Genomic DNA, 27,333 nt, shown 5'->3' with positions numbered 1-27,333 from the left:
TATATATATATATATATATATATATATATATATATTTAAATAGTGTGTCAGATTTTCTTTTTTATTATTTGTTTATTTTAGTTTAGGGTGGGCATTGTAGCTTAGTGGTTAGCACTGTCACTACACAGAAAGAAGGTTGCTGGTTTGAGTTCCAGCTGGGCTTCAAGTTCTGTGTGCTACATGTTTTGTTATTATTTAAAAATGATTATAGTTTCTTCTGCTATTAAATTAGACATGGATGAAAGTGAGTTCCTAGTTTATTATCAAATTATTCATGTTCTTTTTGCTTTAATCCCTTTAATAATTAGGGGTCACCACAGCGGAATGAAGCACACCAACACGGGGAGAACATGCAAACTCCACATAGAAATGCCAACTGGCCCAAGCCTCTAACTACCGACCTTCTTGCTGTGAGGCGATTAGGCTACCCACTGCGCCACCATGCAGCCTATCAAATTGCTCAAATTATTAAAGTTAGGTTATTCAAATGTTCTTCACAGTAAGAAAAAATGGTTCCTATAAGACATGTAAGCTTTTTCAAGAGTTTCTGTATGACATTACTATGAAAACTTCATTAAATATAAACACAGTCATGTTAATTGAACTTATGATGATCTTCACAGAACCTGCACACTGCTCATTTCAGTGTTTAAGCAACAATTGCTTCCCCCGAACCCACTCTTTTTGTGTTTTCTTAACAGAATTATCGAGGTTTAGAACAACATGAGGGTGAATAAATGATGCAGTTTTCATATTTGATGAACTTTTCCTGTAGCCGACTCATTGTTGGCTGCCAGTGACTGTCAAATGTTCCCTAGGGGGAAAAAACAAAATTAAATCGTTCCTTTTTAGATAAAAAAAAACACTGCATGTTAAAAAATATAAAAATCTGATAAATTTAGCAGGAATTAGGAAACATCTGCGTGTACTAATCATTGAAATCAATTAAAAGTAATGTCAAGATTTTATAAAACAGTTGCTCAAGGGTGCGTTTCTGAAAACCTTCATTAACCAACTAAGGTTACAAGTTCTATTGTTACAAACATAGCTTGTTGATTTGTCTTTTTCCAAATCCATTGTTCCAATGAACATTTGCAAACTGCATAGCAAACTTGTACGTTTGCAACTACATCTCTGGAGCTGTAATTAGAAGCATAGTTACTGGTTGTGTTCTATTTCCAGTAATCCCCCCTATGCCCTATTCCTTTAGAACGTTCTAACATTTAAACTCATGAAAATTTATTTAAAAAAACATTAAAGTCATCATTTTTAGGTGTAATTTGCTTTCAAAGTATTTTTACAGTCCAGTTTTAGTGATCTTCAAGTTTCCAAAGTCGCTCCCTTTGAAAAAATGTATGGGATTTTGAACACAGCCGTTGCTCATGATGAAAGCTATAGATGACCTATTGATTAAAAGTAGTGGAATTTCTGTTACGTCTCCAAAGCTTGTCAAAACAAAAAATATAGCATACGGCAATCCTTTTAATTTATAGTAGGTTGTTTATTAGGTATTTGTACTGTATATGACAAGGACTTGTTGGTTAAAACATTTCTGCAGTGGTTTGCAGTAGACTTTTAAAGTAGACTTTAAAAAAATATATACATAAACAAAATCCTACTTAATAAAAATATATAATATTTATTATAATTATTATTATTAAAGTATAATTTTCTTCATTTCCTAATAAATAATACATTTCCTCAATAAGCCTTATTATTATTTATTTAGTTATTTACATGATTTATTTATGAGATTAGAATACAGTACGTGTCAGCTTTTGTAAGTGATTTTATGTAATGTTCTCAATATTATTTGTAAAGGAAACATAGGCTCTATATGTGTCATTTACATATATTTTAACTAATATGGAAAAGAAGTGCATGTTTTTCCTAAAACTATTTTATTTTTTTTAAATGCGTGTTTGTGTAAAACAATAAAATTTGCACAAAGAAACTATGGGGTTCTTCTCTAAAGAAGTTGTTACTCTGTCTATTTAGCGCATCATTATGGACATTTTATGTTATAACTAACGTGATTCAAACGATTAATCTGCCACAGAGAAACTACGGGTTTTGGAAAACACTCGTCACTACATCGATTTTTTTCCCAAATGATGCATCGTACGCTGTTGTTTGGAAAATGCACCCCAGAACGACATTTAAACTATTCATAAACCATTTTTAGCTATTGAAATATGTTGTGTGTACTTTTAGTCTAATGATCATGCAAGCAGTTGACAAAAAGGATTTAATCTTTAACATACTGTACGTGTTCAGAGATTGACAATCTGTTACAATAGACATTGGTGGTTTTGTATTTGATATAATGTGACGTCCCCTCACCTATACTTGTGGATTGATTCCCTTCATCATCTTCTCCAGGGTGGGCTTTTTTGGTTAAATGATGCACAATAATAGTGGCATTAAAGGCCCTCTGCAACAAAAGACATCAGTGATAAAGCTGCAGGGTCTAGTGAACTCCAGAAAACATCTTCAAATGGCAAACGGTGAACTGCCATAAGAGCAAAAGACTCTGTTTAATGTTTGGAGGCATCTATTGCTCCAGAACTAAAAGCCTGATAGTTACAGCAATTACAGCACTTGCCCTTTTAAAGGTACAAGCCGTAATTGCAACACAGGGCCAGACGATCAGAAGTAAAGCAACTATGACTGGCGGCAAATAATAACAAAGCCCTCCATAAGTAACTCAAGCCGTACATTTACTAATGTAAAGTGCTGTATCAGCCTCTGAGCTCTCTGACACGGGTCATATGGAGCTGTTTTTAACATGCCGGATGAGAATCCATTTTTATGCTCCACCAACCAATGGCAGCCCAGGCTCATGGGAAATGCGTGCCTTGGATAGCTTTTTTGTGTGACACGTAAAATATGTTGCTCTTGGTACATTTCGCTGCCATTGTGTTCACATGCTCAACAGAAATTACTGTGATTGGCCATGAAGGTCATCAGTTCACTGAACAGGGACACTGGAGCATTTTAAAGCAATGATTCATCAGCAGATCTCTTGTATGTCAGTTTATAGACAACCCAGCTTATTGACGTGACTATGAAACACTCCAGTATCCCTGTATCTGTGGTTACACTCAGTAAACATCGGTGAGTACAGTGAACTGATGAACTTCACGGCCAATCACAGTCATTTCTGTTGAGCACAATGGCAAATCAGAGCTGTTCAGGAACGTTCTCAAGAGCGCTCAAATGTTAACGGGAAATTGACGTTTTTAAAATTTTACTGTATATTGGTAATGAATTCCAGTATTGTGCCACCCCTAATTCCAATATTATCGATAACATTCTGTGTATCGCCCAGCACTACTCACAGGCTGGGCAACCGATACGTGCTTCTGTTTATAATGAAAAGCTGGCATGATAACTGTTTTATTTACCTTTATATCATTGTGGAGGAGGCGCTTATGGTGACAAATATTCTGAGTTATACAATGCATCTTCAAGTGCTTATCATAACATATTGTTTTCCTGTCTAATGGGTGCGCTATTGTCGTTATTACATCACGTTCATAATATCGAACCGCGTTGACCTTGCTTTTTTTATTAAAACCCATTTCTCAGAGCCCTGTTTTGCATTTTTGGAAGCAAAGATGCATTTGGTGTGAATGAGCCCTCATGCCAAGTTCAGACTGCACTATTTTCAAAGTAGTCGCGTCACAGATGTTTTTATACTGCATGAATATATCTGGGGTAGCATTATGTCGCTGCTGTTTACAACCAATAAGACAGCGATTCTCATCCATGCATTAGTTACTTCACGTCTTGACTACTCTATTGCACTTCTTACTGGGCTTCCTCAAAAATTTCTCCATAGACTCCAACTGGTTCAGAACCGGGCAGCTCATGTCAGCTCTAGGACTTGATCTCATGAGCATGTCACAACACTTCTCTATCAGCTTCACTGGCTTCCGGTAAAATTTCGTATTGATTTTGAAATACTACTTCTCAGTTTCAAGGCACTTCATAATCTTGCTCCTCAATATCTTACCAAACTTCTTTATGCTTATACCCCTTCTCGCACTCTTGGATCAGCTAACTCTTTCTCCCTGGTGCCACCTCGCACTAGATGAATCACAATAGGTGCCAGATCTTTTAGCTCCATGGCTACTGGACTATAAAAATCGCTTCTTCTGGACCTAAGGAGCAGTGATAGCCTTCACACTTTTAAATCTTGTCTCAAAAAGCATCTTTTTAAGAAGGCTTTCTTTTTGACTACTGTATCTTTAATCATATAATTATATACCACGATGTGTTTGAACCTGCAACTTCTTACATGCATTTAAAATTTAGTTTGCCAACGTTTTATGAATTGTTTTAATTTGTTTGTCATGGGTGTTGATGCTTGTAAGGCGACCGTGGGTGTCCGAAAAGGCGTCATAAAATGAATTACTATTATTATTAATCGTTTACACTGCAAGATGGATCCTGCGACAGGTGGTTTCACACTGCATGACATTACAATAGGAAGATTTTGCAAACAACTTTGTCTTGGCCCCCAAACGTCTCACAACTAAACACCTGTGAGAAGCGACATAACACCAGGTCATGTAGTTTATACGTAGTATATCATAATAACTAAATAGTGAGAAAGAAGCCTTTACTGAGGTAGAAAATGTGCTTATTTTGCTCACCTAGGTTTTGAAGGAAATTACCCTTTTTGTCTTCGGTTGTGGTATTGCTCAGATGACATGTCAAACAAATATGCATGCTCCTGGCAAATTTCCATCAGTTTTTCCTTCATTTTTGGTGTCCAAATAGACCGAAAAGAAGCCCTTTTAACTTTTCCCCCAACCTCCCGCTGGCCTGCAGATACCCATACTAGTGGATGGTCTCTCATTGGCTGAAGGTGATCACTGATGTTATTTTCAATCAGAACACATTTCACATGGCATGATTTTGAATCGCTGACAGCTCCAGATCTGATATCTCAAAACCTGTCTACGAGTCAAAACTGGGCTTAAATCATGCAGTCTGAACTCTGCATTAGGGTTCGTTTTATTTTACGTTTCAGATACTTCTCGTTCTTGTACACATCTACAAGAATACGGTGCGGCAGATATATAAATGAGGCAAACATATTTAATTACAAACCATAGACATCGTTAAGTGTATTGATAATATATACCTGTAGATATCATAACTACGGCACGTCCTAATACAGTAACTACTCATTACTGTGAAAAAGAACAACGATTGTGGGTGTCATACTGCTTCCTAGTGTTCATTTTACATAGAAACTTCAGTCAAACGTATGTTAAAGTGCGTATGAACTGGAAGCTGCGACCGTTTTGTTTTTTTTTTCCTATTATGACACAGTTCCTAGAACAGGGGTTTCCACACTCAGTCCTGGAGTCCTGCTGAGTTTAGTTCCACATTTACTGGCAGTTTTTAGTATATGTAGGAAGAGCTTGATTAGCTGGTTCAGGTGTGTTTGATTAGGGTTAGCGCTAAACTCTTCAGGTCACTGGCCCTCCAGGGCCGAGTTTGGACACCCTGGTCCTAGAAAAACTGAATATCCAATGAGAAAACAGGGGCGTGGCTTGTATTTTTCTACTGCAAGCTGATTGGATGTAGTAAAGTAGGCATTTCATTCAGAAAGATCTGGACAAGGGTTTGGGGAGTTATTACAACCTAACAGACCCCTCCTCCTCACCATTTTTTGTTTGTTGTCAAAACAGACAATTGGAGGGGTCCCTCCAATTGTCAGTTTTAATACCTCAGACAGATGTAATCCTGGAAATTTAACTAAAAAAACTAGAAGAGCATTTTCAGATTTCAATTATAGATTACAAGGTCGAACAGTCTTTTTTTACTAAATGGCATGCTCAGATGAATCGTTCACCACAAAACTAGCAATATGAGCTAACAAAATCAATATGGCTAGTTTTGATTTCATGTGTACTTTAAAGTACGTTTTTGCGGTTTTACAAAAACATAAGCTGAAGCTCCTATTTCCAATAAGCCAGTGTTGTCTAATGTACTGGTTTTGTTTCAGGCCTCAGATTTGATCTCAAGCTATCTGATGAGATCTGGCGGTTTCAGCTATTTTTGTGTACTCTGTGCATCAGGTGGTCTGAGCGGAGACTGTGGAGAATGTGTGAATGTTGGCAGGTTACATTTGGCTCAGGTTTGTTTTCATCACTCTTACCTTCCAGTGACTCTTGGCAAAGTTCTTCTGAATCTGTGCTGAAACCGAGCCATGAATGTTCCTGTCCAGAGCCGCACCTCCTGATATCCTGCCATGACAGTATAGTAATGTTCATTCAAAACATCCACACTGATGTTTGATAATGAGACTTTATTTTAGTTTAATATTTATCAAGAATGGTTCAAATCGTGTGACAGCAAAGACAAAAGTAAAGCCTAAGATTATGACAGTCGAAGCCAAAAATTATTAGCCCTTCTGTGAACTTTTCTTTTTCAAATATTTTCACTATTATATGTTTCCTATAAAATTTTTTCTTTTGGAGAAAGTCTTATTTGTTTTATTTTGGCTAGAATAAAAGCAGTTTAAAATTTAAACCATTTAATCATTTAAAGGTCAATATTATTAGCCCCCAATATAATTAACCCCCTCCACCCCGCTGACAGCTGAGCGGGACTCTGCAAAATAAACCCTGACACTCTGACCAATGTGAGGAGAGTTTACTCACACGTGAGTTTTTTAGTTCTTTTGGTCCGTTTAGAAACTTTGCCGTTTGAAAGCGAAACGCACCAAGAGCAACAATGCAACAATTTTAATCCCTGTTTCGGAACAACTGAATAAGTTCACAGGTGTGAAAGCACCCTAAAATAAATTGCAGGGTTCCACACAATTAATTCATGTTTTCCCAACACAAATCAATTAAGTAAACAAATTTACAATCCAGGCTGTTTGTGGATATGTACCCCTGTCTACTTTTCTGGACACAGCGGAATATGTGACTTGAGGTACGTCTGCTTGCAGTTATTGTTTTGGCAAATCCACCAAAGGCCGCTATTTGATGATCCTCTTGCGCATCCTCTTCTCATGTAAATCCACCAGAGGGCGCAATACACTTTAAACCCCCCTGTTGTCATTACTCAATATATTAAGGTAATATAGCTTGACATTTCTTAAAATGCCAAGTTTTGGCATCACAACTTAACCAGGTGTTTAACTTATTAGACAGCAAAAAAAAAAAAAAAAAAAAAACTTTTAATTAATTTTTAATTTTCTGAACATTTTAATTTCTTTAATTGATTCACCATGTTTCTGTTTAAAATGGTTTTGCTTGAAATTCTGCTTTGACAACCGCGCTGATCGGTTGATATATGTTATATGACACACGGTGTCAACATGAAGCAGCTAAAGGTCAACTTTGATATAAATGGCCCTGGGAGTAAGTAAAAAATATAAAAGCTGAAAAGTTTGGAAGTTTAGTCTAGCCTTTTGAAGTTATCTTTACTTAAACATTTTAGTTAATTAATTTAACTAAAAAGTTAATTCAATGAAGAGACCACATTTGGTCAACTCAATTAATTGAGTTGTCGATTTCCCATTACTCAAACGAACTGAGGGAATCACTTTCCTCAAATCATTTGAGTAGTCTCAACTTATTAGGGTTTACAGCGTATACATTTCAGCCGACCAGGTCAGCTTGCTGTCGACTGACTCATTGACCAACTGGCCACCCACCCCCTTCCTTAAACATCTAGAAAAAGAAAAGCCGTTGTAGCCATGTGATTTCACTATGTTTTCAGCCTGCTGTTTATTTATTTTTTGTTTTACCTGGTTTCTGGAACTTTTCTTCGCCAGACTTGAACCCTGTCATCCTAGACATACCTCTGGCTAATTTGCACTGTCCAAAAATGTAGACAGGGGTACGTATCCACAATGAGCCTGGGTTGCTACTTAAAGTAGGTTGAACATTCTCCTGGAGAAGCATCAGATTAAGATGATGGCCAGGAAATGAATCATAATTGGAAGCTCTTTTGAGTGAATAATGGGAACATAAGTAAGTACTGTACCCTAAAAAAATCCAGTCTCAATTATATGCATTTTTCTCTATTCCATTAAGTTTGCACAATGTAGATTATAACTGTTCAGTGTTTAGTAAATATCTCATACAATGTCACATGCAGGTGAAGAGGCTTGTGTTTATTGTACATTTGATCATCCTCCTCCAGTCTGCTCTCAGCCTCCTACACCACTGCACAGATGTGACCCAACTCTTCATCTATGCTTCAAGGTTGGCCCTTTGCTTTTCAATGCCGATGAACCTTCAGCTCCCATACGCCTCTTTCCTGCTATTTATAGACTCACCAAGGATGCTGCGAGGCCTGCTCACAATTGAACCTCTTCGCTGGATCCTTCTGCAGTAAGTGAACTATGAAGTCTTTCGCTGAACATTAGTGGGCAGGGAGAAGCAGAGAACACAAGGAGATCAATACCACTTAATGTGGCGTGTTTAGGGCTGCGTTATAAAACATGAAGCATTAATACAAAGCGAGACATTTTCGAAAGCATTCGTGAAAGCATCAATGCTGCAATTCTATTACAGCTCATGAAATCGTTTGCTAAGAAGTTGCAGAAAGCAACAACGTTGTTTGTAACTGATGTGGTAGGCAGTTTATAGTGTAAATTGGCAATGTTAGTTTGTGTAATGCAAACAGTATGGACCATTTTCCCATTTCTAGGTTTCTCAGTTGAAAATGTCATGGTTGGCTAAACTTGGAAGCACATTGAATGGCAGAGTACAACACAAAACATTTTTATAATCCTATTTGCTGAAATAATAAAAGAAAAACTCCTTGATGGTGTTATCAAGACTTTCAGAAAACAAAATAAATGTGTCAGACTGCAGCCAGAGGAGAGAATAACATCAAACTTACTCTCAACCCCATAGACTGCATTAGAAACACCTCGTATAAGCAAAAATTTGTTTTTTTTTGTAATTTGACGCAAAGATGAAATAATACATTCATAAATGCATAATGTTTTATTATTATAAAAAAAATATTAAAAACTTTCAAGGATTTAAGATTGATGATCATTAAACGCTTCATAACAGTCTTGTGAAAAGGCTCCATTCATGCTTCAGTGAACCGAATTCATAATTCAGACCAAATTCACACTTGTTATTTGAATGTTTAACTTCCATATGCTAGCATAAGTGTCTAATCCAATGAAAAATTGTACGTCTAATTTTACTTTAATAAAATATTTAGTCTCTTGTTAAATATTTTCCCACATTAACAATTGAATGAATCGTTATAAAGGTTTATATGTATAATTATGTTATCTTATTTTAATTCATCAATTTTCCTTCGGCTTAGTCTCTTTATTTATCAGCAGGGTGTTCGCAGGCTTGTAAAAGGTACTGTAGTAAATGAAATTAGTCGAAATTAAGGGCACTAAAAAGTAATAAACGTCATCTGACAAGGAATTACATTTTCGAGCCCAATATTTTTAAATAAATTTTCAGTTTGTGTTAAGTGCAGGCCTTTATTCTAAAAAATTGGCGTGGATTTAATTATATGTTATAAGGGTGTCACGATCCTCCAAATCCTCGATTCGATTACATTTTCGATTCTAAAGGCACGATTCGATTCGATTTTCGATTATGAATAATGAATTAAATAATTAATTAATGACCAATTAATTATTTGTAGCCTACCGTTTAAACTACCTGACCTGCATGGTCTTTGTTTTACCCATAAACAAATCATACAGTAAATGAATAAAGGCAAGATACACACATAATTACCACCTGTCAATCACTTTTTCTGCGGGATTCGTGAATAGGCAGTGATCTGCGTCGTTATAATGGCGTCGGTAAAAAAGACGCACAACCAACAGGAACCAGCCAACAGTATCTGAGGTGTTCGCTAAAATGACTAAGTACAAGTGAGTGAAAGATTGAAGCAGTCTACTGATCCTCTGACTGCCTGAACTCGCTGTCTCGAGCCCATGGCTGTGTGTGTGCGTCTGTGTCTGTATGTGTCAGAGGTAGAGAGGAAGGAGGCGCTGCTCAGAAATGCTACACGCCACTGTGGATGTCAAATCGTTGTCGTTCTTAAATGCCATTTAAAAACAAAGACAGTGTAAACAGGGCCTGAGTGTGTACTTTTCGCGAGCGGATTTGCAACGGGGGCGGGCGGAGGATCGCGATGCCGGTGTAGTCTATCGGACGAACCCTAATAACGTTACATAGCAGAGCTTGCAAAACTGTTTTTTATGACGACAACACGAACGTTGTCAACATAACTCACTGGAAATCCAAAATGCTTACACACCGGCGACTTCATTGAAAAAGGAGAGGGTTTAAGCTCTGTCGACGGGTCTCCTGCTTCTGCAGTTCAACAAGCACTTCAACAAGCCTGTTTTTTTCTCGCTTGGCAAGCCAAGCTACCGTGACATGGGGGCGTGGCAGCATCGACGATTCTATTTTTTGATTCAATAATCAAAGTTAAGCATAAATTTCTATCTATTTCGATTAAAAATCGAAATCGTGACACCCCTAATATTTTAAGAGTAGGATCTGAGCAATATGGTGGCGTTCGTTCGCGTGTGCTGAAACAAACTAGGTACCACCATATAGGCGAGCTCACTTTCGTTCATTAATTATATTAAAACATGGGGAAATGCAAGTATTCAAAGGCACATTGTGACATCTTGATTAATCCCTCTGCATTACTTAAATGTATATGTTATCTGCAATATGTTATTCCATTTGGAAAGACATTTCATTTACGCCACTACAGTTGCAGCTCTAAGTCGTGCTGGTATTATTTTTTTTAAGGTATTAAAAAGGTAGTACAATGTATTAAATCCAACTTAAGTTCTCTATATACCCTGCAATGAGTGTGTATGGATGTTTCCCAGTACTGGGTTGCAGCTGGAAGGGCATCCGTAGTGTAAAAACATATGCTGGATAAGGAACTAAGCCTGATGAATAAAGGAGCGAAGCCAAGTGAATGAATCAGGGTAAACTATTTCTCACTAATGAAAGAGCAGGCCTCCGACCACCACAAACCCCCCCCCCCCCCTCCACCACCACCACAAGATTGGTGACCCCTGCTATTGACAATTTAGCTTACCCGATTCACCTATATCACATGTCTTTTGGAATGAGTGTGAATGAGTGTGTATGGATGTTTCCCAGTGATGGGTTGCAGCTGGAAGGTCATCTGCTGCGTAAAACATATGCTGGATAATTTGGTGGTTGATTCCTCTGTGGTAAACCCAGCTAAATAAAGGGACTAAGCCGAAAATAAAATAAATGAATGAATGAACTTCGTAAATAAAAAGTAAGAATGTTTGGACACTTGATTTTACATCAGTCTTTTCTGTGTTTCAATATTTTTGAGGCCACATTTTGTACATTCATAACCTGTCTGCCTCAGTTTCAAATTTCACTACAGTTTTGTATTAAAAAATGAATGTAACAGTAGAAATGAGGAGATATTAGATGTTGTTGTTTTTTCATACCGGAGTCAGAGATGTCATTCCAGTATGGAGAGTCGAATTCATATTCAGCCTTTATGATGAGCTTGTAAAGTTGTGTGTCATTGTCATCGTAGAAAGGAGGATACCCGCAGAGTCTGCCAGAACATCAAAAACTGCTGATTCAGACTCTGAAATGATTATGTATCAGAGTTTATTCATACAGAGGGAACAATAATAATAATCCGTTTACTCACAGAATGAACGTAATCACTCCAATGGCCCAGAGATCCACCTCTTTACCGTATGTCTTCTGCTGTAGAAGTTCAGGAGCTACAAACACACTAAACATCAGAACTTACAGTATGTGAAAAACTAAAGATTATTTAGTCAAACATTAAAGATCACCATAACCCTTTCCATATTCTGCTAAATTGGCTACAATGTATATTTATATATTAAGTTTATTTTACCTATATCTTTTTTAGCTATTTATTTACTTATATAAGCTCAGGTTTTTATTGTATGTAATAATATATGGTAACACTTTTTAATAACTACACACTATATATCATTTATTAAGCATTAGCAAATAGTGAATTCATTATCTGTTAAGCATTAACTCTACATTAATAAGCGTTAGTAAGCAGTTTATAACTGCAGCTTTAAATCCTCTATTCTTGACTTATAAGCACCTGTATAATGTGTTAAATAATTGTATTTTCATACTTAATGATTTATTTTTCATTACTAAATTAAGTATCACATTATTTACAAACCATTTGTAGTTGAGGGTTTTAGGATGATTCAGAATGAGTTAGTAAATGATTAATAAACTATTGAAATCAACATTTATATATCTTATTAATCAGGCATATATTGATAGTTAACTAATATGTTAATAAATGCTTTATTAACTCAACTTTATGCAGTTTTGTGACCTAATCTAAAGTGAGGACTATTCATGCTTTATAAATCCCTTATAAATGACAATTAAAGGCTCAGAATCAAATGAACAAAACATCTTTGCAATCTTTTCTAAAAAGTACAATTTTGATAAAGTTTAAACACTGCTGAATAACAGGAGTGTCAAAATACAACATCCAACTGGATAAAACAACAACAACAATATAGTAATTTAACAATATAATAAGATGCAATGTTTAAACTCTACAGTTATTTTATTTTAGATTAGGTTGCAAAGATTTATTTTTTATTTGAAAAGAATGAATAGGACATTGTGAAGGACGAATAAATGAATAGGAATGAATAATGTCATTCTTTTTGTTTAGAATTTAACTGAGCCTTTATTTGTCATTTATAAGGGATTTATAAAGCATAAATAGTCCTCGATTTAGATTAGGTCACAAAACTAGATGAAGTTGAGTTAATAAAGCATTTGTTAACATACTTAGTAACCATTAATATATGCCTGAATAATAAGATATATAAACGTTAACTTCAATAGTTTAACAATCATTTACTAACTTATTCTGAGTGATCTTAAAAACCTCCAACTACTCTTAAATACAAATAGTGTGTAAATAATGCAATACTTCATTTAGTAATGAAAAATAAATCATTAACAAAGTATGAAAATACGATTATTAAACACATTTTAAATATGTTTGTAAGTTAAGAATAGAGCATTTGTAGCTGCAGTTATAAACTGCTTACTAACGTTTATTAATGAGTTAATGCTTAACAGATAATGAATTCACTAGATGCTAATGCTTAATAAATGATTTATAGTGTTATTATAAAATGTTACTGAATTTATTTTTTACCTTTTACATATATGGCATCTGACTTCATTGTTTATGCATTTCCGGTAATTTGTGTTGTTTAAGCTTCTGTAAGCCTCTAAAAAATGTTTAGGTTGAGTATAAAGTAAATAACTAGTGTTATGGATAAAGGATTTTTTTTAACTAATCCTCTAAGGGTGTCTGTACAGGGTTCAATATCTGAAGAGGTTATTTTGAAGAATGGAGTGCTCCAAGGCTGTGTGATATCACCTGTTTCATTTTCTGTGTGTATATGTAAGTGAAATGCAGATTTCTGAATGCAATATCACCCTACTGAAATATACTGATGCCATGGCAGTGGTTGGACATATTGTCAAAGGAAAGGAGGAGCTAGAGATGGCATACTTTGAGCACATACTGTAGAACAGGGGTGTCAAACTCAATTCCTGGAGGGCCGAAGCCCTGCACAGTTTAGTTCCAACCCTGCTCCAACACACTTACCTGTAGGTTTCAAACAAGCCTGAATGACTCAATTAGTTGGATCAGGTGTGTTTAATTAGGGTTGGAACTAAACTGTGCAAAGCTGCGACCCTTTTGGAACTGAGTTTGACACCTGTGCTGTAGAACATCTGGTGACATGGTGCGAGGAGAGTGCTTTCTCACTAAATGCTTTGAAAACTAAGGAACTAAGTATTAGTAGGTGAGGGCAGCCTATATGTCATCTAGTTATTACTGAGGGTCAACATGTTGAGATTGTAAACAGTTTTAAGTACTTCAGGATTATTTTTGATTGTAGTTTAAATTTTGGTAAACATGCAGACTATATCTATTAGAAGGCAACACGGAGACTCTTTCTTTTAAAGAAATTAAATCGTTTTATTGTTAGTAAGGGTATTCTGAAAAAGGTTGATACCAGTCTGGTTGAGAATATTATCTCCTATAATATTTCTTGCTGGTACGTAAATCTTGTGGCTAAAAGCAAGTTTAAACTTGCCCAGATTGCTAACAGCTAGTCGTATAGAACAGGGGTTTTCAAATTGTGAGGCGCGCCTCCCCTGGGGGGCGCCAGAGCATGTCAGGGGAGGCGCGGCAAAAATTATTATATAATAAAAATATAATTATTAAGTTTAATCATTATATGTATTTTTAAATATTTTTTAAACGTTTTAATTAAACAAAGCTAACAAAAAAAATAATAATACGTCAAAAATGAGAAAACCTTTTTTACCCAGAAGGCCATAGCTGTGAATTCGCTTCTGTTTGGCAAGCCCGCCAATACAGGTATATGCCTGCTAATACAATGGATCGGTTTCTGAGACCCCCCGATTCAAAGCCTGCAAGTTTAGGGCTTAAACCCAAAAGACGACTATATGATGATCAGTATTTGAGTTTAGGATTTACTAGGACAGGACCAGCTGATAAACCACGACCATTATGTGTGGTTTGTCAAGATATTTTGGCTAATGACAGCATGAGACCCGCTAAACTTCGGCGACACCTTGAAACCAAGCATGATGAGGTAGCAGGAAAACCTCCAGAATTTTTTTGTGTGTGTGTGTGTGCGCGTGTGTGTGTGGGTATTTGGGAGGAGGGGGGCGCCAATGGATAAGTTGTGTCAAAAGGGAGGCCCACTGTCTTAGACTTTGAAAAACCCTGGTATAGAACATATAGATCATAATGGACCTCCAGAAGCAGCTTGTGGAACTGTGTATAAACTAGACCAGGCAGAAAGCCTACAGATAGTTCAGGACTCCACCCATCCTCTTTATTATGAATTTAAAAAGCTTCCTTCTGGTAGACGATACAGAATACTCCCAGCAAAAACAAATACTTTTAAGAAATCTTTTATACCGTCTGCTGTTACCATATTAAATAAACGACCATGAAGTAGTTTCTATGTTATTCTGTAATTTCGTAGCCAGGGTTGTGTGTTGGTAATCTGTGATGTAAGAAGCTGTGTGTTTTGTTTTTGTCATGTTTGGAAGGTCAAAAAACAAATTTACACACGTGTGGACAATAAAGATTTTTAATATTGTATTTGCGCATATACGTTAGTTAAATCAGTACTGAAGCCAAATCTGGAGCTTATCTAACCAAAAAACTTACAATAATAGTTGTGTAGCCCAACTAGCCCAAATTTATATGTTAGGGGAAAATATTAAATTACATTTTCAAAAAATAGCAAAAAAAGACAAGTCTTTTAAAGCACAATACTGTCAATAGTCTGGGCAAGAGGCTGGAGATTAATACATACTGTAGCCTCAGCAAATGTGGAAATCTGATTCTTTTAAATAAAAGGGATTTTTGCGACAGTTCATCAGGGGAAACATGTATTCATTTATTTATTTATTTATTTATTGCATGTATAAGTTTTCTATTTTGTTTCTTATTTATTTTATAATCTTACAATGCTGTTAGCCATTGACTTCAATTTTATAAACTTAAGTTTTAAAAGAAATCTACTGAAGAGAAAAAAAAATGATGGCCTTGATGGCTTGAGGGTAAAAAAATGAACAGCAAATGTAAATTTTTGTATGATCTAAATCACAAATAAATCCAAATAAATTTAATTGTTCTATATGTTTCTTTACCCATATGAAGATTAAAGAAATATGATTGTCACATTAACCAGCTTCAGATCTGTGCATTTTGTTTGTTTTTTTAAGCATTAGAATTTATTTTGTGTTGCACTAAATAATCTTGATTCTGTATGTAACTGTGCAAAATATTTGTTTATAAAGATGATCATAAACGGTTTCTCTTACCGACATATGCTGGAGTCCCACATGCGGTGGACAGAGCCCCCTGCTCTTCCATTTTAGACAGGCCAAAGTCACTGATGACAATTTTGGAGTCTTCTAATGGAGTCTCGTATATTAAATTCTCAGGCTAATGGAGAGATGCTTAGCATGAGTGTTGCTCTGAAACTAAAAATCTCAAGACGGAAGTGTTATATTTTGTTCTCGGCTACCTTTAGATCGCGATGCACGACGCCCAGCTGATGCAGATACTTCACGGCTTGCAGCACCTGGTAAATGACCCGACTGGCATCTTTCTCTGTGTAACTGCCTCTCTCCAGAATCCTGTTCAGCAGCTCACCTCCTGTCAGCCTGCGCAATAAACTCAAATCAGCTGTCTGTCTGTCTGTTAGTGTTGTCTGTTATTCTGTGTCATCTCTCTGTCTATTTGTCAGTGTCATCTGTCTGTCCGTCAGTGTCCTCTATCTGTCTGTCTGTCTGTCTGTCTTTGGTTTGTCTGTCAGTATCTTCTGTCTGTATGTCTGTCTGTTTTTCTATCTACCTGTCTGTCTGTCTGTCTTTGTCTGTCTGTCAATTTCTTTTGCCTGTCTGTCTATCTGTCTGTCAGTGTCTTCTGTCTGTCTGTCTGTCTGTCAGTGTCTTCTGTCTGTCTGTCAGTCTTTCTGTTCGTGTCTTCTGTCTGTCTGTCTGTCTGTCTGTCTGTCTGTCTGTCTGTCTGTCTGTCTGTCTGTCATTGTCTTCTGTCTGTCTGTCTGTCTGTCTGTCTGTCTGTCTGTCTGTCTGTCATTGTCTTCTGTCTTTCTGTCAGTGTGTCTGTCTGTATCTATATCTGTGTGTCAGTGTCTTCTGTCTGTCTGTCTGTCTGTCTGTCTGTCTGTCTGTCTGTCTGTCTGTCTGTCTGTCTGTCATTGTCTTCTGTCTTGTGTCTGTCAGTCTATCTGTCTGTCAGTGACTTTTGTCTGTCTGTTAGAATATTCTGCCTGTCTGTCTGTCTGTCTGTCTGTCTGTCTGTCTGTCTGTCAGTGTCTTCTGTATCTCTATCTGTCAGTGTATTTTGATTCTGTCAGTGTCATCTATCTATCTATCTATCTATCTATCTATCTATCTATCTATCTATCTATCTATCTATCTATCTATCTATCTATCTATCTATCTATCTATCTGTCTGTCTGTCTGTCTGTCTGTCTGTCTGTCTGTCTGTCTGTCTGTCTGTCTGTCTGTCTGTCTGTCTGTCTGTGTCATCTCTCTGTCTATTTGTCAGTGTCATCTGTCTGTCCGTCAGTGTTCTCTATCTGTCTGTCTGTCTGTCTGTCTGTCTTCAGTTTGTCTGTCAGTATCTTCTGTCTGTATGTGTGTCTGTCTTTCTATCTACCTGTCTGTCTGTCTGTATGTCTGTCTGTCATTGTCTTCTGTATTGTGTCTGTCAGTCTATCTGTCTGTCAGTGACTTTTGTCTGTTAGAATATTCTGTCTGTCTGTCTGTCTGTCTGTCTGTCTGTCAGTGTCTTCTGTCTGTCTGTCAGTGTCTTCTGTCTGTCTGTCTGTCTGTCTGTCTGTCTGTCTGTCAGTGTCTTCTGTCTGTCTGTCTGTCTGTCATTGTCTTCTGTCTTGTGACTGTCAGTCTATGTGTCTGTCAGTGACTTGTCTGTTAGAATATTCTGCCTGCCTGTCTGTCTGTCTGTATGTCTGTCTGTCATTGTCTTCTGTATTGTGTCTGTCAGTCTATCTGTCTGTCAGTGACTTTTGTCTGTTAGAATATTCTGTCTGTCTGTCTGTCTGTCTGTCTGTCTGTCTGTCTGTCTGTCTGTCTGTCAGTGTCTTCTGTATCTATCTGTCAGTGTATTTTGATTCTATCTATCTATCATCTATCTATCTATCTATCTATCTATCTATCTATCTATCTATCTATCTATCTATCTATCTATCTATCTATCTATCTGTCTATCTATCTGTGTCTGTCCGTCTGTCCATCTAATCCCATGTAAAACGGTTCAACTATTTATAGCATTATGGATTTTGAACTGCACTATATTCATTTCCACACTCTGCTCCACTCACAGTGTCATTACCAAATACAGTTTAGTAGGAGTCTCAAAGGTTTCCTCCAGAGACACAATATTTTCGTGATTTATTCTGTGAAGAAATCACAGGGGACACATATAAAAAAATCATTCCCTTCGTACCATCAAATCAAAAAGATTTATGTAAAATGCAGCTCTACGCTAATAACAACCTAGAAAATGCACACAAAAGCGCTTTGTAAAGTCAAGCAATTTAACCAATCAGTCCAGAACGCTGTTTGCCAAATAACTGACCTGCGTAATACCGCAACCTCATTCTCCAGCATGGATTCTTTTCCCTTTAGCGCTCTCTTCCGGATGCACTTGACAGCCACCAGCTTCTGGGTGCATCTGTGCTGAGCCACTCGAACCTCAGAGAACGAGCCCCTGAGACATTACACCTTTATATTATTTATAATTCAGCCCCTAATGAGTTTTGTTCACAATTAATGCTTAATGACAAGTACTGTGGGCACACTGTGAAAAATAGGAGTCTCCAGAGCCTTCTTAAAGGGACAGTTCGCCCAAAAATGAACTCATTTACTCACCCTTTAATTGTTTCACATTTGATTGAGTTCCTTATGTTAAACACAAAAGAAGATATTTTGAAAATTGTTGGAATCCTGTAACCATTGACTTCCATAGTATTTGCTTTTCCTGCTATATATATCATAGGTAGTAAAACATTCAATCTGTGCACCATACAATCTGCAGATGAGCAATTCCAGCGTTATGGATGTGACATTCATTCATTCATTCATTTTCTTTTCGGCTTAGTCCCTTTATCAATCCGGGGTCACCACAGCGGAATAAACCGCCAACTTATCCAGCACGTTTTTTTACACAGAGCATGCCCTTTCAGCCACAACCCATCTCTGGGAAACATCCATACACACTCATACACTACGAACAATTTAGCCTACCCAATTCACCTGTACAGCATGTCTTTGGACTGTGGGGGAAACTGGAGCACCCAGAGGAAACCCACGCGAATGCAGGGAGAACATGCAAACTCCATGAATGTGACATTTTTAGTAAAAACTCAAAATATAAATTCACATAGAAAGTATCCGTTAACATTATATTGACACATCTGTTTATATTTTCCAAAACAATTGACCACAGAGTTATGGGATAAAAAAAAAATCAACATTTAAACATTTAATATTTTTTAAATGAGGAAATAAACATGCGTTATGAATGTGACAAAAAACAGCTAGTTTACTACATACAACATACTTTGTAGAAATTCTGTCAATTAAACTGCACAACCCAAAAGAAATAATGATAATCGAACAGATACGAGTCGGCTCATATCATCAGACATTTATGAGTATTTTTAAAGTATTGTAAAAAACTTGCTTACACAAAAAATGTAGAAACGGTTTCTCTATTTTGGTGAAAACTTTTTGTTTGTTTACCTTCAAGCTCCGCTTCAGTTGCTTGACGTGTTTGCATAAGAAGCAGCCAGTGCGCGCCAGCACACATACAATTTGATTTAGAAAGTAGCGACGCATGAATTTCTCATCTTCTTCTAATTGTAATCTCTGTTTACAAGGATTTTTTGGCACTTTTTTACTTTTTTTGGGGAATGTCCCTCTCTCTCTCCTTTCTGGACTCAGCTCTTACAGGGTTTATCATACTTGTTGGGAACTGAGATATGTTTGACTCCCTGTCATTTTTTCATGAATGACTTTTGGGACCTCACTTTGTCCGTTCAATAAAGATGTCTTCTGTTAACTGCTCTCACAGCAGCAAAAAAATTGCTGGTCAACCGCTGGAATCCTCCTCATACCATGGACAGACGAACCTGGACTGTTTATTTGTTGGACATTCTCTCGATGGAACTCTCAGCTTCTCGTATACATGGTGCTAATGTGAAAACTGTCAGTATATGGCGTTAAGCCTTTGATGTTGTGTCATCCTTTTTGAAGTCTTTGTAAAATTCCTTTGAAAAATTATTTTATTTATTTATTTATTTATTATTATTATTATTATTATTATTATTATTATTATCTTATACTTTTGAAGTCTACCAGGGGTGGGATGGGTGGGAGTGGGTTTTAAATTTACACTTGTTTTTTTTTTTTATATTGTTTCCTGAAAAACTCAATAAACAGTTGTTACAAAAAAAAGAAAAAGAAAGTAGTGACGCTACTGCGACGCTACTGTGAAATGTAGTTATAGCCGAATAGCACCGCTTTAGTAAATGGCCTTCGCAGAAGGCATAGTGCATATCAAAAACAGGCAAAGCTACAGTTAATATTATTCAAGATATACCAGATTTTAAAGAAAGTTTTTAGATGATTAGAGGAATTAATTAAATTACGTAATGCTGTTACATGTAACTAGTTACTCCCCAACACTGGAAGTAACATAGAAATGTCTGACTAACATCTAGCAGCTAAACCGTCACCTTAGAATTATAAGGTTCTATCTGACATTTTTGTCAAAATTGAGATATTCACATATTCTTATTAAATGACAACTTATTTACATTATGGGATGATTTTTTATAAGTTGTTTGCATTTTAAGACTTAAAAATACTTGCTATGGAATGCAAAAACTATAAAGCTCAATATCTCAAAATCTTCAGAACACAGATATAACCTTATAATTCCAAGGTGACGAAAAGTGTTTGGAAAAATATCCAAAGGCTTTTGTTTTCATAAACAGCTTGGATGTGAATTCGTCTGAATCTTTTGATTGGTTGGAGAAGACGTCTCACGTCAGTGCGTTGTAAGCATTAACTCACTGTTTCCTCCAATTTTCCTTCTGCGTTCACACAGAGCAGCATTCCAGCAAATTACCGGTAATGTTACAACTTCTATTCCCAGAAAATTGCCAGAACGAATTTACCAGTATTTTTAAAAAGGGCCTGTTCACACATGATCCCTTTCCTGAAAATTGACAGTAATTTTCCGGAAAGGTCTGTATGTATGAAAGGGGTAACTGTGTGAAAGGGACTGTTGTCTTCACATCACCCCAATTTGACACTACACACTATACCTACACACAGTTCTGTCCAAAAAGCTTCCAAAAGTTGATTTTCATCATAGGTGCCATTTAAGTTTTTAGTTACTATCCTCTCAAAATTCTGCATAAATCCGCAGATTCTCAGATTCTGTCTTCAGTTGCAGATTTTCTAACAATTTTTTAAATATCTTTTTTTGTGTTTAACAGAAAAAGGAAACTCGAAGGCTCAAAACCAATTGAGAGTGAATAAATGGTGAACTACCCCTTTAATAATATTTTCTGTTTCTGTTTGACAAGACGTTCAAATATGTTGGTAAACCACAAGATCAAAATCTGCTTGTAAGTCATTACATATTCAGAGTATTCAGGATGTTGAGCATGTGAATCCATAAGGAAGAAAAACTCACTCTCCCAGTTTCTCTTTCAGCTCATAAACGGCATTGATGTCATCTTTTTTCCGAAGATCTCTCAACAGAGGCATCGTATCGCTGGGTTAGCGTGAGCTGCATATTATACACAAACACACACACATAGACACACAAAACGCTAACATGTGCATGCAAATCAGCACATTCAGTTTTTCAGCCTGACGCAAGACATTTTGCATGCCCTCAACAGCAACAAGCTTTCAAGAATATCCATCTGAACGCATGCAAATAGCAAAATACTGATTCCTTTTGCAGATTTCAATGACTAGCAATGAGATTTGACAGATTTTCTGTTCCATCTCGCAAGCTCTGATGGGAAAACATCACTGAACACACTCCATGATTTCTTCTGGAATGAAAAGATCCTCATTTCCCCTCTCTAAAACACTTTTGACACACAGATAACTAGTGCAATTCAGTTAGTCTCATACATACAAATAAGGATTATTCATAATTCAAAATAGATCAGCAATTAGTTCTATTTAGAAGAGAGATCTAAGCCAAAAGCCCAATTACCTGCTGAATGCCGCTGTGAAAATCTGTAAGGCAACAGTTAACGTCACCAAACCGCCTCTCTACTCTTCCTCTTAATCGAAATTCACATTCATTTTACTGTGATGACCTTCATCGCCTACATGCTTTGCAGAGGAGAAGTGACTTTTGAAAGAGATGAAGGACAGCAGAGAGAGAAAGTGATGAAGAGAGAAAGAGGGCTGGACATACTAAAACATCTCTGACATAAGACTAGTTCATATTTCATCAAATATAATGCTTGGATGTGCAATAAATAGCGCAGATCTGATATCATCGGCTCTGTTTCACATTACATAAGCATTCTTCATCATTGCGGACAGGCTTTGCTGAATTGAATGCGCTACGGTTTGGTTTAACATCTCCCGAAGCCACTGTGTGTCTGTGTGTGTTTACATTATGGAGGCTGTTTTGAGTAACTCTCAAAACAGATCCAGAGCTCTTTCGGCTCTCCTTGTATGGGCTTTTCCACTCTAGTGTCCAAATTCCTCTGTGCATTACCATAAATCCCAAATAGCAGACACTTTCTCTTTTGCTGTGTGATGTGGCCTGCTTTCTAACATGGTATCAAAGGTAAATAGGGCAAATGCATTAGTCATATGTACTGTAATAAAACTTTAGCATTAGTCATACTGTAATAATCCATGCACCATAAGAGCTTTACAGTGTAGTGCAATGGGCAATATCAGATCTTAGTCAATGTTTGCCTATATTCATTCATTCATTTTCCTTTGGCTTATTCCCACAGTGGAATGTACTGCCAACTTATTCAGCATATGTTTTACATAGCGGCTGCCCTTCCAGCTGCACCCCAGTACCGGGAAACAACCATACACACTTTTTCACACACACATTGTTTATTCAAATAGTTAATTCAATTAGCCTATGTGTTTGGACTGTGGGGGAACTGTGTTTGGACTGTAGGGGAAACCCGATCACCAGGAGAAAACCCACGCGAACACATGCAAGACTTCACACAGAAATACCAAGTGACCCAGCCGGGACTCGAACCAGTGATCTTCTTGCTGTGAGGCGACAGTGCTAACCACTGAGCCACCATGTCACACTGTTTTTATGTATTACATTGCTCTATCTATCTATCTATCTATCTATCTATCTATCTATCTATCTATCTATCTATCTATCTATCTATCTATCTATCTATCTATCTATCTATCTATCTATCTATCTATCTATCTATCTATCTGTCTATCAATCTGTCTTTCTGTCTGTCTGTCTGTCTCTGTTTGCAACACAGGGAAAACAGAGCTTATGTTGATTGGTTCTTCCAACCAACTAAGTAAAACTAAACCTCTTAACATTAACCTAGATGGCTCGGCAGTGGAGGTCCAGGCCAAACTATAGATCTTAGGGGTAATATTTGACACAAACCTAACATTTGATCTCCATGTGCTGTCCACTGTAAAGACTTATTTTTTTATCTCAAAAACATTTCACAAATCCATCCCATGCTGTCCTTTTCTGTGGCAGAAAAGCTGATCAATACTTTCATCTTTTCCCGCTTAGACTATTGCAGTGCCTTACTAGCTGTTGTTTCCAAAAGTAACATCAATAAACTACAATATGTAAATGACTGTTACCAAGGTATTTGTATGTATTTCAGTGCCTGCCCATATTTCTTTCTAAATCCTTTTTTAGATCTATAAATGACACTAATTCATCGTTTATCTGGGCTGGTAAACAACCACGAACAAACAGAATGTTGCTATACAGAAGCAAATTGGCTGGCTCACCCTTCCATTATCAACCCTATTCGTAATAATCATCTGTTTATACCTGCTAAAAGTGACTTAAATTTGATCAACTTAGAGAATAAGGAAATATGAGAGTTGGGTGACTTGTATATTGATGTTTTTTTTGCAAGCTTCAACCAGCTGATTTCTAGATTTAGTTTAAACAGATGAGACTTTTTTTTATACTTCCAACTACACAACTTTGCAAGAACACACACAACTTCATTCTCACATATCCCAACACATAGCGGGATAGACTTGATCATTAAAGCCAAAACCTTGTCAAGAGGTTGCATTTCGTATATTTATGATTTACTCTCGCAAAATAACGAATCTATCCTAAATAAGTTTAAGATGAACTGGGAATCAGATCTCCAATTAAATCTCTCTTAAGATTTCTGGGAAGAGGCCTTAAATGCTGTAAATTCTTCATCTAGTTGCGCTAGATTGTCACTCATACAATTTAAGATCCTCCACAGACTACACTATAGCAAAGAGAAACTCTCAAAGCTCTGTTCTGACAGAGGGCCAGTTGGGATGTCTGTGTGGAGTTAGCATGTTCTCCCTGTGTTGGCTTGGGTTTAGTTCAGGTGCTCCGGTTTCCCCCACAGTATAAAGACATGCAGTATAATTGGGTAAGCTAAATTGTCCGTAGTGTATGTGTGTGAATGAGTGTGTATGGGTGTTTCCCAGTGATGGGTTGCAGCTAAAAAAGGCATCCGTTGTGTAAAACAAATGCTGGATAAGTTGGCGGTTCATTCCACTGTGGCGACCCCAGATTAATAAAGGGACTAAACCCAAAAAGAAAATTAATGAATATATATATATATATATATATATATATATATATATATATATATATATATATATATATATATATATATATATATATAAATATAAAAGCAGAAATAACATAACACATACTTTCACATCACTACATTTATTTGATTAAGATAGACCTAAGATTGTACTATATACAACACTTTACCAACACTACTAGCGTTTCTTTCAGCAGTAGCACATGTTATAATACTGAATGGCCACTAGAGGGAAGCCTTGACTAACTTTACTTTCAAAATAAAGAGGCAAACAAACATTGCCTCAAAATCTTTTTAGATTTATCAAAATCAAAACCCGTAGATGCAGTGCACATAAGTGCTGTTTTAAAAATAGTAAAAGCCATGTTAATAAAGGCTTTTTATTTTTTTCACCAACAATTCAAGTGCTTTGGACTCTTTGTATATCTTTATGAATCCCTTATCCAAAGATCACCGACACAATAACTATCCCTGAAGCACTTTTTGTTTGATTCTGGATTTTATCAGGGATTTCGACATTTTAGAGTGCATGGGAGCCTGCTTATTTAATAATATTTTATACATTTATTGCTTGTAATGCATATATACAACTCATACTAACCCAGTCTAACGTGAAAGCATAACTACTGATGGAATATAGATAGATGATTGCATACAATGTGGAACATTGATTTTAGACCACTAATTTGCCCAAATGTAAATTATTTGCAAATTGCCTTATTAATTTGTTTCTCTTTCACATATTACACTGCCTGACAAAAGTCTTGTCGCCTATCCATGTTTTAAGAACAACAAATAATAACTTGACTTCTAGTTGAACATTTGGTATTAGAAGTGGCTTATATAAAAGGAAAAGGCTTCTAGATTATGCTTATTTTACCAGAATAAAATATGATCATGCCTTGATTTTGTCACTTAACAGAAATAATGTCCAGTATAGAATATAAAGTCATGGTGCAGTGGGAAAAGAATTAATATTGTGTATGACTCCCATGAGCTTGGATGACTGCATCCATACATCTCTGCAATGACTCAAATAACTTATTCATAAAGTCATCTGGAATGGCAAAGAAAACGTTCTTGCAGGACTCCCAGAGTTCATCAAGATTCTTTGGATTCATATTCAATGCCTCCTCCATCTTGCCCCAGACATGCTCAATAATGTTCATGTCTGCTGACTGGGCTGCACCTTGACCTTCATTGCTTTCAGGAACTTTGATGTGGAGGCTGAAGTATGAGAAGGAGCGCTATCCTGCTAAAGAATTTGCCCTCTCCTGTCGTTTATAATGTAATGGGCAGCACAGATGACTTGATGTCTCAGGCTGCTGATGTTGCCATTAACTTTGCAGATCTCCTGTACGCGCCCATACTGAATGTAACCCCAAACCATGATTTTTCCTTCACCAAACTTGACTGATTTTGGTGACAATCTTGGATCCATACAGGTTTCAATAAGTCTTCTGCAAATGATCAACTAGAAGTCAAGTTATTATTTGTTGCTTTTACAACTGGGATCGACAACAAGACTTTTGTCAGGTAGTGTAGATGTTTAAATAAAAAAGCTTTTAATAATATAAAAAAAGATTATTATAAACCCTTATTATAAACATTTTTATGACCACTTTCAAACTGCATATTTATTCAAACAAAACCTAATTTTGCTATACTTTTGCTATACACTCAAAAAAACTGCTTGTTCAAACTGCTTATGATTGATCACAGCTTGTCCTGCATTAGCCAATTAATGATTCACCAATCAGACAATTCCTAAGTCACCATTAATAAATAATCTAAGTTTTATGCACAGCCATCTTCATTTTGAAGAATCCCCCCTTCCACTCCTACTCCTCCTCCTTTCCTAGATGGGAGGCATGGCAGCCCAGTGGTTAGCACTTTTGCCGCAAAGCAAGAACGTCATTGATTCTAGTCCTTACCAAACTAGTCAACATTTCTGTGCAGAGTTTACATGTTCCCACCGTGCTCGCGTGGGTTTGCCCATGGTCGCCCGGTTTCCTTCCACCATCCAAAAATATGCGACCGAAGTTAATTGACTAATCTAAATCAGCACCATAGACATGCAACTAGTTAATAGTTATATCTTCATAACAATCCCTAATTGTTTATTAGCTACAACAGCAGTGGAGTTCTTGAGATCTATCTGAGCTCAAACTCCCCTTTCGGGAGGGAGCCCTAGGCTCAAGGATCTCTCCCGGGACAGCATGCCAAATGTACTTTATAATCTACCATCAGCTTAGTGTGAACCCTTGAAACAGTGTAAAACTGCATCACAAGCCTTTTTTTTTTTTAACGTCCCAAGAAAACAAATCAATATTTAAACTCAGTATTTTACTTTATTTTGCAAAATTTAAGAATGAATTACAACTGCAGATTATTTCTTACTGGAAACCTCTGGACTAAAATTATTAATGCAACAATTTTCCATTGTTAAACCAGGTTTTGTAAACACCGATAAATCTGAGCATGATTCTCTGATCCCTCTTTTTCCAATTATTAAAAAGTTAACTGCTGTTGTTTCCTTAAGACTCTTACACACGCACAGTCGGTCTCTGTTGTGATTGGCTTACTAACATCATTGCACACTGTGTTCTTCTCCAGAAGGCACCAAAAATTCTGTTTCCTATTACATGCCCTGCTTTAATACGACGCATGCTTGAATGTTCAGTAAATGAAGCTAGTTGTGCCGTAATTCATGTTGTTCTCACCGTGTCGACCGTGTTTCACCTTAGGACTGAACATTATGTCCAGAGTTCACAGAGATTGGTAGCGCTGGCGTTCAGTATGACTTTAATCTCGAGAGATGCTGA

The 27,333-nt window shown here is 36.7% G+C and overlaps 1 protein-coding gene and 1 long non-coding RNA gene across 3 annotated transcripts in view; one reads left to right on the top strand and one right to left on the bottom strand.

Moving 5' to 3' along the window:
* The window catches only part of LOC147835511 (uncharacterized), a 56,703-nt gene extending 40,384 nt beyond the window's left edge, over window positions 1–16,319 (top strand). For both annotated transcript variants that reach the window (XR_015497576.1, XR_015497577.1), the window contains 2 exons: window positions 8,241–8,369; window positions 16,160–16,319. This is a non-coding gene — a long non-coding RNA (uncharacterized LOC147835511). The remainder of the gene's footprint in view (window positions 1–8,240; window positions 8,370–16,159) is intronic.
* On the bottom strand, window positions 80–22,150 carry pnck (pregnancy up-regulated nonubiquitous CaM kinase). Its single transcript, XM_087264270.1, has 12 exons — window positions 21,922–22,150; window positions 21,385–21,480; window positions 18,256–18,387; window positions 17,999–18,073; window positions 16,154–16,292; window positions 15,948–16,071; window positions 11,695–11,770; window positions 11,483–11,595; window positions 8,315–8,393; window positions 6,179–6,266; window positions 2,344–2,434; window positions 80–814 (listed from the first exon to the last, which is right to left on the bottom strand). The coding sequence occupies exons 2-12, from the start codon at window positions 21,456–21,458 to the stop codon at window positions 804–806; spliced, it is 1,002 nt and encodes a 333-aa protein (XP_087120396.1). The 5' UTR covers window positions 21,459–21,480; window positions 21,922–22,150; the 3' UTR covers window positions 80–803.
* Between the last annotated feature and the right edge of the window lie 5,183 nt (window positions 22,151–27,333).

This window comes from Danio rerio, chromosome 8, assembly GCF_052040795.2.
Source record: "Danio rerio strain M-AB ecotype USA chromosome 8, GRCz13ab, whole genome shotgun sequence".
Taxonomy (NCBI): domain Eukaryota; kingdom Metazoa; phylum Chordata; class Actinopteri; order Cypriniformes; family Danionidae; genus Danio; species Danio rerio.
Note: the sequence above shows the minus strand (reverse complement) of the source record. Positions and strands in the feature narration are given on the sequence as shown.